General features: G+C 50.4%; 1 protein-coding gene across 1 annotated transcript in view; it reads right to left on the bottom strand.

Annotated features, from left to right (window-relative positions):
- Positions 1-723: 723 nt before the first annotated feature.
- cby1 (chibby 1, beta catenin antagonist) overlaps positions 724-18,314 on the bottom strand; it is a 21,496-nt gene continuing 3,905 nt past the window's right edge. The window contains exons 2-5 of the mRNA XM_078237560.1: positions 7,714-7,813; positions 6,459-6,564; positions 2,363-2,478; positions 724-2,181 (exon numbers count right to left, since the gene is read on the bottom strand). Of these exons, the coding sequence (XP_078093686.1) occupies positions 2,101-2,181; positions 2,363-2,478; positions 6,459-6,564; positions 7,714-7,791 (381 nt within the window). The 5' untranslated portion in view covers positions 7,792-7,813 and the 3' untranslated portion in view covers positions 724-2,100. The remainder of the gene's footprint in view (positions 2,182-2,362; positions 2,479-6,458; positions 6,565-7,713; positions 7,814-18,314) is intronic.

Here is an 18,314-nt window from a genome sequence, read left to right on the forward strand (position 1 = left end):
GCTAGGGGATTTTCACAGTAAATTTATTGCAGTGTTAATGTAACAGTGTTAGTGCTTGTGACACTGATAAATAAACTTAAAACTAAAACTTTAAAAAAAAAACCCTATCTGGTTCACTTCCTTTCGGGAAGGAAATCTGCCATCCTTACCCAGTCTGGCCTACATGTGATAACAGACCCACAGCAATGTGCTTGACACTTAAACGCCCTCTGAAATGGCCGAGCAATTAGGGATGGGCAATAAATGCTGGCCTAGCCAGCGACATCCACATACTATGAATAACAAAAATCTTATCACTTTTCAGAGTGAACTCTCAACAGTGATGTGGAATTTTTCACTAACATTCACACTGGCCCTAGTTCAACATCTCAATGTTCACTCCTGTTCACTAGGGGAGATGGCAGTATAGTTTTAATGTCACTGGATTGGTCATCCAGAGGTCAAGGCTAATGCTCTGGGGACATGGGTTCAAATCCCACCAAGGCACAATGGAATTTGAATTCCATTAATAAATTGAAAAGCTAATCTTGGTAATGGTGACCATGAGACTATGATCGATTGTTGTAAAAACCCATCTGATTCACTAAATATCCTTCAGGAGTTAATCGAAGTACAGCATTCACAATCTATGGAACTCTGACAGGGGCGGGAGATTTTTCTGTCAGAAAGCCCCAGTCTCTGTGGTTGCACCCTTCAAACAGAAGCAGCAGATGTTGATCACTAGGTAATAAGAGGCATAGGAAGGTGGCTTTGAAATCAGCTGGTGTTTTAATTACAAACCGAAAGAGACAGATACATTCACACAGAAGCAAAGCTTTAACTCATACTGGATTATCTCTTGGATACACTAACCTGGAGCCATCCTTATAGGCTCATAAATCAGCCAATCCCATTAGTTAGCAGCCGTTACAGGTCAAACTTGTAAAACAGCAGCAACTGATGGATAATTTGTTGTATTTGAGAAACTCACTGGAGAAAACAAAAGATGTGCAGAGATTTGGAGATGGTTGAAGGGAGTTAACACTCGTGGGGAGGGGAGGGATAGCGGGAAGGTGGAGGTGAAGCTACAATCAGACCATCCAGGATCTTACTAAATGGTGGAGCAGGCTCGAGGGGCCAAATGGCCTACTTCTGCTCCTAGTTCTTCTGATCCACTGCAGCAGAGGATCCAAATAAACACCAACTACCTGGATACCTGCTGCTGTTCAGAGCCAAGACCAACAGTGCCACCCCATTCCCTGTGCCAAGACATCATTCAGACACAGAGAATGTAGCCTCGGTCACCTCCATGCAAACCACAGCAGATATAGGATGGAAGGAGAGAGCTTGACTGGGACTGAAAAGGGTTTTAAAAGCCAAGACTTAATGAGAATAATGGATACAAAAATATCAGTGTCATTTCAGAGGTAAAAGTCGAGTCAAATCTTTTTTTAGGAGTGGGGGGGGGGGGGGGAAGGGAAGAGAAATATACGAGGCAGGATCACTGCACGATCGCAGTCAACTGCAGCTGGGTTTCGGGAAAAGACCCATTACATTGGAGCCAATGGGCAATGAACATCCGTCCTGCACAGTATCTGGGAGCCTGAAATAGGCAGTTCCTCATAACCCTACACACTCAGTTCCATATTGGACACAAAGGGTTTCCGTGCCTGGGTTCCTGTCCATTCAGAGGTCTTTTCAATGGCGTTGACTTTAGGTGTCTTCAGCGGTTGATGAGCTGAGTATCGATGGAAAGTGCGAGCTCCGAGTGTGTGGGGTTCGCTGTGCCTGAAGTCCGTCATGCCGTTCGTTCACTGCACGTTAATGGCCGCGCACAGGGAAAGCTTTGCGACGCTGATTCTCTCACCAACCTGTTCCTGATTTTCCCAGAAAGTCTCTGCTCCCTACCCCCACCCTGCCCCGGGCTGAGGATGTGGAGTCTACGTAGTGGGTGATGGGTCGCCACCCCCCTCGGTCTGACTGGAGATCTGACCTGTGTCTCCAGACAGACCCGTTCCACACACGCCAACCTCTTCCTCTTGTTGTTGAGCTGTGCTTCCTCTCCTTTCCCCCGTCCTCTCCCCCAGTGAAGCACACTTTTCAGTCTCATTGCACAGTCCCTCACTTTCTCTTGCGACTGTGGATTTTCAGCTCCTCCAACTCCTTCTCCATCAGGTGCGATTCTGCTGTTGTTTCAGACAGCTGCAAGAAAATGATTCATCACTCGTGACTCCTCCAATCGCTCCTCACAACCCTCCCGCCAATGCCACCGACATTCACCACGCAGTCGCCAGACGTTGCCTCTATCACCCCCCCCCGCCCCCCGGCACTGCCCTGCCCCTCACCGCTGCCCTGACCCTACACCCCTGTGTACATCACTCACCATATCCAACAGAATGTCGATCTTCAGCCGGAGGAGGTTATTCTCCTCTTCCAGTTGCTGGTTACGCTTTCGTAGGCGCTGCATCTCTTTCTGTGTGCCGCTGTCACCCACTGACTCTACAACACATGAAATAGTCAGAGATAAGCGCACAGACTGGGAGGGGGATTAAAGGGGAGAGAAAGAGTGGGCGAGAAAACAGAGGGAAGGCGGGAGAGAGGAATCGCAGACTCCTGCAGCACAGAAGGATGCCTTTTGGTCCATCATGCCCAGGGGGTGTTTGGTTAGACCCCCCACCGTCCCCTGCTCTTTCACCAATAATCTCATCAAATTGTCTTGCTACCGGTTTGTCTACATAAACCCCGAGGTGTCTCCGTTCCATAGAATCCCTACAGTGCAGAAGGAGGCCATTCGGCCCATCGGGTCTGCACCAGTCTCATTGCACAGTCCCTCACTTTCTCTTGCGACTGTGGATTTTCAGCTCCTCCAACTCCTTCTCCATCAGGTGCGATTCTGCTGTTGTTTCAGACAGCTGCAAGAAAATGATTCATCACTCGTGACTCCTCCAATCGCTCCTCACAACCCTCCCGCCAATGGATAGACTGGGACTTTACCCTGTGCGGCACGGTAGCACAGTGGTTAGCACTGCTGCTTCACAGCTCCAGGGTCCCGGGTTCGATTCCCGGCTCGGGTCACTGTCTGTGTGGAGTTTGCACATTCTCCCCGTGTCTGCATGGGTTTCCTCCGGGTGCTCCGGTTTCCTCCCACAGTCCAAAGATGTGCGGGTTAGGTTGATTGGCCAGGTTAAAAAAATTGCCCCTTAGAGTCCTGGGATGTGTAGGTTAGAGGGATTAGCGGGTAAAATATGTGGGGGTAGGGCCTGGGTGGGATTGTGGTCGGTGCAGACCCGATGGGCCGAATGGCCTCCTTCTGCACTGTAGGGTTTCTATGATTCATTGAGACTCACCTCTGTAACCCCACGTATTTACCCTCTGAATCCCTTGACACTAGGGTCAATTTAGCATGACCCAATCATCCTGACCCGCACATCTTTGGAGTGTGGGAGGAAACCGGAGCAAACTCACGCAGACACGGGGAGACCATGCAAACTTCTCACAGTGACCCGAGGCCGGACTTGAACCTGGGTCCCTGGTGCTGTGAAGCAGCAGTGCTAACCACTGTGCCGCCCTGACGGGATTCCTGGACCTGTTTTAAATTGTAACATTTAGTTTACATTGCCTTGTCTCATTCTTCCTTTCAAAGTGTTTCACAACACTCATCTGCATTAAATTTTGATCCTTCTTGTGTCCACTGCACCATAGAATCATTGTCATAGAGGTTTACAGCATGGAAACAGGCCCTTCGGCCCAACTTGTCCATGCCACCCTTTTTTTTAAACCCTGAAGCTTGACCCAATTGCCCGCATTTGGCCCATATCCCTCTATCCCATCTTACCCTCGTAAGTGTCTAAATGCTTTTTAAAAGACAAAATTGTACCCACCTCTACTACTACCTCTGGCAGCTTGTTCCAGACACTCACCACCCTCTGTGTGAAAAAATTGCCCCTCTGGACCCTTTTGTATCTCTCCCCTCTCACCTTAAACCTATGCCCTCTAGTTTTAGATTCTCCTACCTTTGGGAAAAAATATTGGCTTTCTAGCTGATCTATGCCCCTCATTATTTTATAGACCTCTATAAGGTCACCCCTCAGCCTTCTACGCTCCAGAGAAAAAAGTCCCAGTCTATCCAGCCTCTCCTTATAACTCAAAATAGCAAGACAGGAACAGGAATAGGTAATTCAAACCACGATGGTTAGCACTGCTGCCTCACAGCGCCGGGGGCCCGGTTTCGATTCCGGCCTCGGGTCACTGTCAGTGTGGAGTTTGCACGTTCTCCCCGTGTCCGCGTGGGTTTCCTCCGGGTGCTCCGGTTTCCTCCCACAGTCCAAAGATTTGCGGGTTAGGTTGATTAGCCATGCTAAATTGTCCCTTGGTGTCAGGGGGACTAGCAGGGTAAATATGTGGGGTTATGGGGATAGGGACTGGCTGGGATTGTGGTCGGTGCAGACTCGATGGGCCGAATGGACTCTTTCTCCACTGTAGGGATTCTATGATTATCTGAAACCCTTCAGCCCATTCTGTCACTCAATTAGATCACGGGCAAGCGTGCATTTCAGCTCTGTGCATGTGTCTTGGATCTCTTACCTTTAGTACCCTTGTCAGTGATGGAGAGAGAGGCAATAGAGGAGTTAACAGATAGGAGGACGTGGGGAAGAGAGAGCGCTCGGCAGTGTATGTACACAAATCGTTGAAGGTTGCAGGACAAACTGACAAAGCTTTTTAAACCCAGCCAAGGGTTCCCTCTGCATTTCTGCTTTCTAAATTGGAATAGAGGGCAAAGGCGAGAAAGCTAAAGCAAATCAGTTAAACTCCAGCCGCAGTTACTCTGCCCAGTTCTGAGGCATGTTGAAGGGATTCACAGGAGCGGTTCCAGCGACGAGGAACTCCAGTTGTGCAGGGAGACTGATCTCCTCGAGGGTTTGAGAGGAGATTTGAAGGGTGTGCAAAATCATTTTGACAGGGTAAGTACGGAGGAATCGTTCCCAGTGTCAGATGGTCGCACATTTAAGGTGATGGGCAAAGGAGCCAGGGGTGATGTGAGGAAACACTGGGAGGGATTTTCCGCCCCCACTTCATGGGGTGTTTGCCGGCGGGGGGAGGTGGTTTGTCATTGGCCAGCAGCAGGAACTTTGGTCCCGTCGCTGTCAACAGGGCTTCCCGTTGGTCACACCCTCTGTCACTGGGGAACCTGATGTGGAGATGCCGGCGTTGAACTGGGGTAAGCACAGTAAGAAGTCTCATAACACCAGGTTAAAGTCCAACAGGTTTATTTGGTAGCAAATACCTGCGGCAGGGAGCTCGCCGTCAGCGAGACTAGACAGTCCCACCGACAGGAACAGCCGGATATCCCCACCCACAGTTTTACACAGCGAGTTGGAAGGCACTGCCTGAAAGGGTGAAGGAAGCAGATTCGATCAGAACTTTTGAACGAGAATCGGATAAATACTCATAGAATCATAGAAACCCTACAGTGCAGAAGGAGGCCATTCGGCCCATCGAGTCTGCACCGACCACAATCCCACCCAGGCCCTACCCCCACATATTTACCCACTAATCCCTCTAACCTACACATCTCAGGACTCTAAGGGGCAATTTTTTTTTTAACCTGGCCAATCAACCTAACTCGCACATCTTTGGACTGTGGGAGGAAACCGGAGCACCCGGAGGAAACCCATGCAGACACGAGGAGAATGTGCAAACTCCACACAGACAGTGACCCGAGCCGGGAATCGAACCCGGGACCCTGGAGCTGTGAAGCAGCAGTGCTAACCACTGTGCTACCGTGCCGTCCTCGTCGGGAAAGGAAAATAAGGCGGAAAATGGGAAAGAACAGGGGAGTGAATCGAGACGGATAACTCTGCACGGGCACAATGGGACAAATGGCTTCATCATTCTACAATTCAAAAGAGAGGGAAGATTAGGGAAGGAGAGAGAGAAAAAAAAAGAGGGAGAAGGAGAAAGAGAAAATGAGGGAGAAGGAAAAAGAGAAAATGAGGGAAAAGGAGAAAGAGAAAATGAGGGAAAAGGAGAAAGAGAAAATGAGGGAAAAGGAGAAAGAGAAAATGAGGGAAAAGGAGAGAAGGCAAGAAAGTACATGCACCAAATAAATTGTTTTAGTGGTTGAGATATAAATATTGAAGAACTCTTTAATTATCCAATGCCTTAGATCATTTACATTCGCCCGACATGGTAAATGGGGGGTTCTGTATTAACATTTCATCACAATACATCATCTTCAGCAGTGCAGCACTCCCTCAGTCCTGCACTGGAGTGTCATCTCTAGATTATCTACTTCAGTGTCTGGATTGGGACTTGAACCCACAACAAGGGTGTGACCACTGAGCCAATGACAACTCCTGGACTGTGGAATTAAGCTTGCACAATCTGGCTGCACTGACAACAGGAGGGGACAGGCAGGAGTGACACTCAGTGACTCTGACTTCACCAGAGTCTAACGGTCCAAGATATATCCTACTAACCTGACACCCACTGGCCGTTGTCAAACTTCATGCTCTGTCCTCCAATATTCATCACTGGAGCACCATGATCCAGGCCGAGCTCCACCTCCCGGCTCACCCGATCCAGCTGTAACAGACACAGGCCCGTACCGTGTTACAGCACTCAATCCACACAGCAAGACTAACTGTCACACAGAGCAGGATCCACACAGGATCAACACAAACCATTCCACTATCACAGGGGTGGTGGGAGACCTCCACCCCATTCCTACAGGGACAACCACGGGACCCCCCCCTCCCCCATCCCTCCTCCACCCTTCCACCACAGTCAGTGATCTGGAGCAGCACGCACTCAGTGACTCCGGGTTAACACAATGTTCCGGTCTCCCTACCACCTTCATACTAAGCAGCTGGTGGTAGAAGAGGCTCCCTCAATGCAGGAGGGATTGATACAGGCACGAGGTACACACTGTGCAGGGACAATAATGTCAAATGGAGTGATTGTTGTACACAGGTGACATTGCTCAGCAGATGCATGTGGCAAACTATCCATTCCCCCCCCTCACCCACTGTCCATTCCCCTATCGCCCACTGTCCATTCCCCCACCCATCACCCACTGCCCATTTTCACCCATTGCCCACTGCCCATTCCCCCAACACCCACTGCCCATTCCCTCACCCATCACCCACTGCCCATTCCCCCATCGCCCACTGCCCATTCCCTCACCCATCGCCCACTGCCCATTCCCCCATCTGCCCATTCCCCCACCCATCGCCCACTGCTCATTCCCCCACCCATCGCCCACAGCCCATTCCCCCACTCATCGCCCACTGTCCATTCCCCCCCATCGCCCACTGCCCATTCTCACCCATTGCCCATTCTCACCCATTGCCCACTGCCCATTACCCCATCGCCCACTGCCCATTCCCCCCCAATCGCCCACTGCCCATTCCCCCACCCATCGCCCACTGCCCATTCCCCCCCATCGCCCATTGCCCATTCTCACCCATCGCCCACTGCCCATTCCCCCCCCCCATCGCCCACTGTCCATTCCCCCACCCATCGCCCACTGTCCAATCCCCTACATCGCCCACTGCCCGTTCCCCCACTCATCACCCACTGTCCAATCCCCTACATCGCCCACTGCCCATTCCCCCACCCATCGCCCACTGTCCATTCCCCCCCATCGCCCACTGCCCATTCCCCCCCCCATCGCCCACTGTCCAATCCCCTACATCGCCCACTGCCCATTCCCCCACCCATCGCCCACTGTACCGTGTGTAAACTGGAGAGAGAAGCCGATTTTCTGGGTGGAGTTTTCTTCGGACTAAAGACGTTCCCAAACAGAGGCATGGCTTCACTTTGGACCCGTTATCTGTAAATGCACAAAGAAGTTCATCAAGCAAAGCAGTGCAATGCACGGTTAGAGGACACAGCGATAAGAACAAAGTGGGACACGGAGATAGACATGGAGGATTTGGGATATATCTCATGCGGGGGAAAGAGTGGGGTCCAGCGAAGACGATCAAAGTTCAGAAAAGAACAGAGGAATAGCATTAGAAGTAGGAACAGGAGTAGACCTTTCAGCCCCTTAAAGAGGCTAGTCCATTCAATATCAGCATGGCTGGTCCTCAGCCTCATCCCCGGGACACCAGAAATCTGTCTACCTCAGTGTTAAATATACTCAACGATGGAACATCCACAAACCTCTGGGATAAAGAACTCCAAAGATTCAAAACCATTTGGTGAAGAAATTCTCATCTCTGCTCTAAATGATTGCCCCCTTATCCTGAGAGTGTCCCCTCTTTCTAGACTCCCCCAGTCAGGGGGAAACAACCTGTGTGTCTACCCCATCAGTCTCTCTCCACACCCCTCTGCACCCATGCCCCCCTCCCCCCCCCCGCCCCTCCTCGTACAGGATCCTGTATGTTTCAATGAGACCACTTCTCAATCTTTTAAACTCCTGAGAATACAGACCAAATTTAACCAGACGCTCAGCAACAAATCTAGTGAACCTTCACTGAAACATCTCCAAGGCAAGTATACCCTTCCTTGGACATGGAGATCAAGACTGCACACACTCCTCCAGGCATGGTATCACCAAGATCCTGTACAATCATAGCAAGTCTTCCTTATCCTTGATTTCAATTCCCTTGCAATAAAGGCCAACATAAAATCATTTGCCTCTCAAATTACTTGTTGGTCCTGTACACACAAGTCCCTCTGAATATCAACATTTAGAAGAAACAAAATTCTGCTTTTCCAGTCTAATTACAAAAGTGAACAAGCCCACACTTCCCCACCTGCCACCTTGTTGCCCGCTCACGTAAACTGTCGATCGCTCTCTGCCACTTTCTTCACCCAGAGACACCCACAAGACCCGGGGACTATTTACCCATAGCAAGGGGCCTGGTTCGTGGGCACCAGGGCGTAACCACATGTTGGTGGGCCTGTACGCCATGTGTCTGGGAGCCAGGCCTCCTCCGAGTCCCCTGTCGTTTAGCCTGGTTCCGTGAGGTACTCAGTTTACATATGTCACCAAGGGAAGGCACTATCTAGGGCTGGCTGATGAGGAGGCCAAGTCCTGAAGGGAGAGGCTTACACACTCAGTTCTCTATTCCAAATAAATATACTGCTAGCCAGTGGTGAGAGATAAAAGCAAGAGGTGACAGACAGACTGACCACCACACATACCCTCGACACACTTGATGCATTGCATCAACGGGAGGCACTGCGGATCCTAGGGAAGTGAAGCCTGACACAAAATCTGGAGTGGGTTCCTGTTGGCAGTTTTTATTGAGCAGCTTTCTGGAAACTCCTGTAACAAAGCTGGTATTAAAAGGTTTCATTCTTTCCTTTGGACAATGCTAGAAATGCAAGATGGGAGGCCCTGATGCTTGGGCAACTCTCCATATTGTTTGCCCAGGCCTGATTGAGGATGCTCTGGGGAAGACACTCCAGCTCCGAGGTTAAACATTGGAACAATACGGGAAGAAACAGTTACCGGTTATAAGCTCACGCTCGATTGGCTTAGAGCACAAGAAGCAGGGATTACCTCCAATGGAAGGAGAGATCATCATATCTCATTGGGTAGCCAACCCCCCCTTCCTCAAGCGGGGCAGTTGGGTGCTGTTTCCCCCCCCCCACAGCCTGTCTGCTCTAACGGATGCCTGGAGGGTCAACTCTCAACAGGAGAGTCTGCGCAACAGGCAAGACAAACTCATCAAAGAAGACACCAGTCTTTCAGATCGCAAGCTCGGGACATGAGGACTGCATGTCCCGGTCTTACCAACAACCTTCTACAGGCTGGTGATGCACACTGGACAGCTGTGAGCGACAAAAGATTTACAAGGCTCAATGTGGACATTGCTGTGTGGCAGGAAACCAGGCTCACTTCAAGTAAATCCTGTCAAGAAGCATCAGGGGGAACATCGAGAGGCAATGCGTGAGCACGGAGTGGGTTTTGCAGTAAAAAGCACTCAATCACTGAGTTCCCCCACTCTCATCGGAAGTTCAGAGACTTCTTACTCTTCGCTTGTGAACGAGCATGGGCCCAGTTAACCTCAAATGCATTCTCACCCTGACACTGACCTCCACCTCAATTCTGTGAAATAAATTAGTGAATTTCCCAGCACCGAGGGACTGTACCTTCGAGGGAACTTCCAACGCAAGGTGGGATCCATACATAGTCAGGCCAATACGCAGAGGGCAAGAGGGAATTGGCAAGAAACTGGACAAAGGTTGCTGGAGCTTTGCTGTTACAATGGACACTGAGGAACTTTATTGGAACTTCCAAACCAAGTCGTTCCACAAGATGTCCTGGAGACTTGCAAGATTACACCATTGAGACCAGCTGGATCTCGTCATCACCAGATATATCACCCTCAATAGTATCCTTATTGCTCACAGCTATCACAATGCTGACTGGGACATTCTCCACACCCAGGAGTGGAATAAGGCCAGGCTTCAGCCTTATCTTACTATACCACTCCAAGAAGGTCAACCTTGGATCAACACTGACCCAGAACAGATTCAAGAGTTCCTCAACATCCTCAGTCAGGCTCTTTTAGACCACAAGGCCCAAGACCAGAGTGCGATGTCAAAGTGGGAACATCTGTGCAACACCACACTGTACTCACTGCATGGGAAAAGAGATCAGAGAGGTTTATTGAACTGAAATGGAGTCAGTTACTGCAACCGTAAGGAACGCCCTCATACACTACAACAAACAAACTCTAGACGCTCTCAGATCCGGCAGGATCAAGCTTCAGCGGACTGTTTGGTGCTGCACCAATCAATACTGCCTTTTGTTTAATTCATTTTCAGGATATGGGCATCACTGGCGAGGCTAACATTTATTGCCCATCTCCAATTGCCCTCGAGAAGGTGATGGCGAGCTGCCTTCTTAAACCGCTGCTGTCCCTTTGCCGTAGGTACACTCACAGTGCTGTTAGGAAGGGAGGTCCAGATGGCTTGCTAGGCCATTCAGAAGGATTTTAAGAATCAACCACGTTGCTGTGGATCTGGAGTCACATGTAGGTCAGACTAAGTGAGGATAAAGTTTTAAAGTTTATTTATTAGTGTCACGGCAATAAAGCCACTTCATTGTCTCCTAGTCGCCACACTCCGACGGCTGTTTGGGTACACTGAGGGAGGATTTAGCATGGCCAATGCACCTAACCAGCACGTCTTTCAGACTGTAGTAGACAAGGGGAAACCCACGCAGACACGGGGAGAACGTGCAGACTCTGCACAGATAGTGACCCAAGCTGGGAATCGAACCCGGGTCCCTGGCGCTGTGAGGCAGCAGTGCTAACCACTGTGCCACCAACTGCCACTAATGGCAGATTTCCTTTCCTGAAGGACATTCATGAACCAGATGGGTTTTTACAACAATTCACAACGGTTTCATGGTCACCATTAGACTTTAAATTCCAGATTTTTATTAAATTCAAATTCCATCATCTGCTGTGGTGGGATTCGAACCGGGAAGCATTACACTGGGTCTCTGGATCACAAGTCTGGTGACAATACCACGATGCCACAGCCTCCCTCTGAAACAACATACAATCTTCTGCTGTATCCAAGGACGCTGGAGGGATGCAAGAATGAATCAAGAAAGCAACAAGCTCAGCCGCACCTGAATCAGCCCCCTTGGAGACAAAGACAGGGAAGATTCTCAGCGAACTGAGTAAGTGGATGGAGAGGCGGGTGGAACATTACCTCAAACACTACGCAACAGAGAACATTGTAACTGAAGATCTCAGCGCAATTCCAGACTCTCCCGTCCTGGAGGAGCTGGTCAGTGCACCCACCATCATGCAGCTCATTCATATTTAAAAGTAAAGTTTATTTATTTGTGTCACAAGTAGGCTTACATTAACGCTGCAATGAACTTACTGTGAAAATCCCCTAGTCGCCACACTCAGGCGTCTGTTCGGGTACACTGAGGGAGAATTTAGCACGGCCAATGCACCCTAACCAGCACACCTTTGGACTGTGGGAGGAAACCGGAGCACCCGGAGAAAACCCAAGCAGACACAGGGAGAACGTGCAGAATCCGCACAGTGACCCGAGCCGGGAATCGAATCCGGGTCCCTGGCGCTGTGAGGCAGCAGTGCTAACCCACTGTGCCGGCCCAGGTCCCTTGCCCTTTTCCCTTGCTGGTGGTAAAGCCCCAGGAAATGTTGGCGCTCCATCAGAAATCATCAAACCGGCCTTGCTGCAGCATCTCCACGAACCTTAGTGGTCTCTGCTGGAAAGGAGGATTTGTGCTTCAAGACGTACATGACACAAAAATAGTCACCTTGTACAAAACCAAGGGATCACAGTGGCTGCAACAATTAACGAGGCATTTTGGATGAGATAGGATGGACGCTGAATGGATGTGTCCCCTTGTGGGACTCAGGGACAGTTTAAAATTAATGGCTGCCCATTTAAAACGGAGGTGAGGAGAATTTTCTTTCTCCCAGAGGGTTGTGAATTTGTGGAATTCTCTTTTACTGAGGCAGGGTCATTGAATATTTTTAGGGCTGAGTTAGATAGATTCTTGATTGACAAGGAAGTCAAAGAGTATGGGGGTGGGTGGTGGGAAAGAAATTGGGAGTTGAGGACATAATCAGATCAGCTATAATCTTACTGAAAGGTGAAGCAGTCTCAAGAGGCTGAATGGCCTACTCCAGATTCATATGTACCTCCTTGTAAGTATTGTGGGGAAAGTCTTTGCGTAGCTCTCACCAGATTCCAGACATCATGCATCTACCCTGAATCTCAGCGAAGCTTCAGACGCAGCAGGTAACAGTGGAGAGGATGTCACTTTGGCAGTAACAGAAGTGGCACGAACAGCAGGGACCATTCCGCACTGCATTCAGCGACCTAACCGCAGCCATTGATCTTGTCACCAGAGACGGACGGACTCCTTACACTGCTGCAGATAATAGGCTGCCCACCTGGACCCCAGGCCTCATTTCTTCTTCCCATGAGAACGTGAAGAGTTTAATCAGTTACAACGGAGGAACCATCGCACACTTTTGCAGTGGGGTAAAGCAGGGCTGTGTGCCAAGTCCCTTTGGCGTATTCTTCCCCATGCTGCTACTGGATGTCAGGGCCAATGGCGAGCTGTTCAACTTGGAATGGACTACGCACTTTGGCCTTGGCGCACAATGTCCTGGTCAGTGAGTTACTATTTGCTGATGACCCCGTGCTGGCATCCTGTAGCAAAGCTCAGTTGTGGCAGCTTATAGATCCATTCCCCCAGGCTGGCAAGGCCTCTGCAATGATAATCAGTGACAGGAAGACCAAAGTAATGGGCCAGGATGTAAAGACTCTACCTTCCATTAACATCGACAACCTCGGTTTGGAGGCCGTCGACAACGTCACATACCTTGGATCAACAGATACCAGCAACCTGTCCATTAATGCCAAAATCAGCACCAAGATTGCCACGGCTGCAGCTGTCATGTCATAGATACCCTACAGATCACAGATACCCTACAGTGCCGAAGGAAGCCATTCAACCCATCAAGTCTACACCGACTCTCCGACATCTTAACCAGGCCCACCTGCGCCCTACCCCCGTAACCCCATGCATTTACCTTGCTAAACCCCCTAGCCTACACATCTTTGGGCACTAAGGGGCAATTTAGCATGGTCAATCCACCTGGCACATCTTTGGAGTGTGGGAGGAAACCAAAGCACTCGGAGATCCCCGTGTCAGCGTGCTCCACACAGACAATGACCTAAGGCCGGAATCGAACCCGGGTCCCTGGCGCTGTGCTAGCCACTGTGCCACCATGCCGCCCTACTGTCAAGGTTGAGAAGTGTGGACCAACTGCAAACTAATCGAAAATACAAAGCTCCGTGTGTACCAGGTTTGAACTCTCAATGCCCTCCATTATGGGAGTGAGGCATGGGCAACTTATGCACACTGAGAGAAGAGGCTGACCAGCTTTCACCTCTGCTGCGTCAAATAATGGGCATCTTCTGGAAGATCAAGTGTCAAATATGGACATACACCAGCATGTAGAGCTCCTCGGTACATCTGCCCTCTCGAGTCAGCAGCAACTCGGTTGGTTGGGTCGTGTGAGTTAAATGGATGATGGCCGCACCATCAAAGACATGCCCGATAGTGAGTTTGCTGTCGATATGAGACGAACAGGTCATCCACATCTGTTCACTCAAGGGATGCCGGCTTCACTGGCTCAGCCAGTAATCATTGTCCATCCCTAATTGTCCTTGAGAATGTTGTGGTGAGCCGTCTTCTTGACCGCTGCAGTCCGTGTGGTGGAGGTACACCCACAGTGCTGTTAGGGAGGGGGTTCCAGGATTTTGATCCAGCCACGGAACGGCGATGTATTTCCAAGTCAGGATGGTGAGTGACTTGGGGGGAACCTCCAGGTGATGGTGTTCCCATGTGTCTGCTGGCCTTATCCCTCTAGATGGTAGTGGTCATGGGTTTGGGAGGTGCTGTTGAAGGAGCCTTGGTGAGTTCCTGCAATATATCTTGTAGGTGGCGCACATTGCTACTGTGCTTTGGTGGTGGTGGAGGGAGTGAATGTTTGTGGATGTGATGCCAATAAAGTGGGGCTGCTTTGTCCTGGATGGTGTCAAACTTTGAGTATTGTTGAAGCTGCACTCAGGCAAGTGGGGAGTATTCCATCACACTCCTGACTTGTGCCTTGTAGATGGTGGACAGGCTTTCGAGAGTCAGGAGGTGAGTTACTCACTGCAGGATTCCCAGTCTCTAACCTGTTCTTGCAGCCACAGTATTTATATGGCTAGTCCAGTTCATTTTCTGGTCAACGATAACCCCCAGAATGTTGATAGTGGGGGATTCAGCAATGGTAATACCATTGAAAGGGGCAATGGTTAGATTCTCTCTTGTTGGAGATGGTCATTGCCTGGCATTTGTATGGCACGAATGTTACTTGCCACTTGTCAGCCCAAGTCTGGGCATTGTCCGGATCTTGTTGCATTTGGACTAGTACTGCTTCAGTTTCTGAGGAGTTGTAAAGGGTGCTTAACATTGCAGCGAACATCCTTACTTCTGGCCGTCTAATGGAGGGAAGGTCATTGATGAAGCAGCTGAAGATGATTCGGCCTAGGACACACTCTGAGGAACTCCTGCAGTGATGCCCCGGAGCTGAGATTATTGACCTGAGATTAACCACCATGACCATCTTCCTTTGTGCCAGGTATGAAACCAACTAGTGCAGACTTTTCCCCAATTCCCATTGATTCCAGTTTTGCTGGGGCTCCCTGACGTCACACTCAGTCAAAGACAGCTTTGATATTAAGGACAGTCACCCTCACTTCCCCTCTGGAGTTCTGCAGGGGAGATTTCAAGGGATAGGAGATGATGGATGGGAAGTCTGAATGGCGGTTCTAGATACAGCAGTCGGGAAGGGTGTGGAATAAGCAACGGATAAAGTGACCAGATGCTAGAAAAAGATATCCCGCCAGGAAGAAAAAACGTGAGCAAATCTCAGGCCAACACCATTGCTCAACATCAGCAATGGAAGGGACACCCACTCACAAATCAGCCTTCAGAGACACAAACGTGGCGTTCAAGCCAGCAGGAATATACATCCTGAGCGCAGTCCAGTTTCCTGAAATGACGGATGCCAACAGCTCTTTGCAGCCTCTCCTTGTTTCCTCCTCACAGCTTATCTTTCCACCTAGCCTTGTATCGATAGCAAACTTAGCTACATCACTCTGTCTCTGCACCTAATTCTACAGTGCAGAAGAGGCCCTTTGACCATCTGCAACAGCTCATGAAAGTTCCTAACCTGCCCATCTAATCACACTTGCCAGCACTTGGCCCATAGTCTTGAATGTTATGGCATGCCAAGTACTCATCCAGGTACTTTTTAAAGGATGTGAGGCAACCCGCCCCCTACCACTCTCCCAGGCAGTGCATTCCAGGCTAAGACCACCATCTGCGTAAAAAAGATTTTCCTCAAATCTCCCATCCCTCACTTTTAACTTGTGTCCCCTCATAACTGACCCTTCAACTACGCGGAACAGCTGCTCCCTATCCACCCTGTCCATGCCCCTCATAATCTTGAGCCCCTCATTTAGGTTGCCCATCAGTCTTCTCTGCTCCAGAGAAAACAACCCAAGCCTATTCAACCTCTCTTTACAACTTAAATGTTCCATCCCTCTGCATCCCCTCCAGCGCAGTCACATCCTTCCTATAATGTGGCGACCAGAATTGCACACAGAAATCCAGCTGTGGCCTCACCAAAGTTCTATACAATTCCATCATGACCTCTCTGCTTTCGTAATCTATACCCCGATTGATAAAGGCGAGTGTGCCAAATGCCTTTTTCACCACACTATTAACCTGCCTTTCCGCCTTCAGAGATTTATGGACAAACACTCCAAAATCCCTTTGTTCTTCAGAACTTCCCAGTGTCAGACCTTCGAGAGTATACTTCCTTGTCAAATTACTCCTTCCAAAAGTGCATCACCTCACACTTTTCAGGGTTAAATTATACCTGCCACTTATCCGCCCATTTGACCATCGCGTCTATATCTTCCTGTAACCCAAGACACTCAACCTCACTGTTAACCCACCCGGCCAATCTTTGTGTTATCGACAAACTTACTAATCCTACCCCCCACATAGTCATCAATGTCATTTATATAAATGACGAATAATAGGGGCCCAGCACAGATCCCTGTGGTACGTCACTGGTCTCCAGTCACTGAAGCAGCCGTCTGTCATCACCCTCTGTCTCCTACCGCTAAGCCAATTATGAGCCCACCTTACCATTGATATAGTCTGTAAATAGCTGAGGCCCCAGTACCAATCCTCACGGCACTCCGCGATTCACAGCCTGCCAACTTGAAAATGTCTCCTTTATCCTTACATTTTGCTTCCTGTGTGATGACCAATTTTCTATCCCTGCTAATATATTGGGGGGAATTTTCCTTTCCACCCGCCACAGGAATCGTAAACGGGGTGGTGGGGGGGAAAATCATGCAAAGGTCCGTTGACCTCTGGTGGGATTTTCCGGTTTTGGGGCGAGCATGGCTGGAAAATCCCGCCCTTTATCTCCAATGCCATGAGCCCCCATCTTGCTTATTAAACTTTTGAGTGGCACTTTCTAGAACGCTTTTTGGAAATTCAAGTATCCCGCATCTTTACATCCTCGAAAAACTCTAACAAATTTATCAAACACGGTTTTACATTTGTCAAACTTTGTCAGATCATACTCTGATTTTCTATGTGCACTGTCAAGACATTCCTTAATAATGGCGGCACAGTGGTTAGCATTGCTGCCTCACAGCGCCAGGATCCCAGGTTCAAATCCGGCCTTGGGTCACTGTCTGTGTGGAGTTTGCACGTTCTCCCCGTGTCTGCATGGGTTTCCTCCGGGTGCTCTGGTTTCCTCCCACAGTCCGAAAGACGTGCTGGTTAGGGTGCATTGGCCGTGCTAAATTCTCCCTCAGTGTACCCGAACAGGCGCCGGAGTGTGGTGACTAGGGGATTTTCACAGTAACTTCATTGCAGTGTTAATGTAAGCCTACTTCTGACACTAATAAATTGTAATCCCCTTCCTCCCCTCCCCTCCTCCCCTCCAACCTCAATCCCCTCCCCCAAATCCCAATTTTCTCCCTCCTCCTCAATCCCCCTCCGCTCCTCAATCCCCCTCCCCTTCCCTCCTTAATTCCCCTCCCTCAAACCCCCTCCCCTCCTCAATCCCCCTGCCCTCCCAATCCCCCTCCGCTCCCCCTCAATCCCCCCCCCCCTCAAACACCCCCGTCAATCCCCCCTCAACCCCCTCACCCTCAATCCCACCCTCTCCCTCAATCCCACCCTCTCCTCAATCCCTCCCACCCTCAATCCCCCCTCCCTCAATCCCCCTCTCCCTCAATCCCACCTCTCCCTCAATCCCCCCCTCTCCCTAATCCCCCTCCTCATCCCCTCACCCTCCCCTCAATCCCCGCCTCCCCTCCCCTCCCCTCCCTCATCCCCCTCCCTCACCCTCAATCCCCCCCTCCCCTCACCCTCAATCCCCCCTCCCCTCACCCTCAATCCCCCCCTCCCCTCACCCTCATCCCCCCTCCCCTCACCCTCAATCCCCCCTCTCACCTCAATCCCCCCTCCCCTCACCCTCAATCTCCCCTCGCCTCCCCCTCAATCCCCCCCTCCCCCTCAATCCCCCCCTCACCCTCAATCCCCCCCTCCCCTCACCCTCAATCCCCCCCTCCCCTCACCCTCAATCCCCCCCCTCCCCTCACCCTCAATCCCCCCCTCCCCTCACCCTCAATCCCCCCCTCCCCTCACCCACAATCCCCCCCTTCCCCCCTCACCCTCAATCCCCCCCATCCCCTCACCCTCATCCCCCCCTCCCCTCACACCTCAATCC

The sequence above is a fragment of the Mustelus asterias genome, chromosome 21 (assembly GCF_964213995.1).
Source record: "Mustelus asterias chromosome 21, sMusAst1.hap1.1, whole genome shotgun sequence".
NCBI classification, from domain to species: Eukaryota; Metazoa; Chordata; class Chondrichthyes; order Carcharhiniformes; family Triakidae; genus Mustelus; species Mustelus asterias.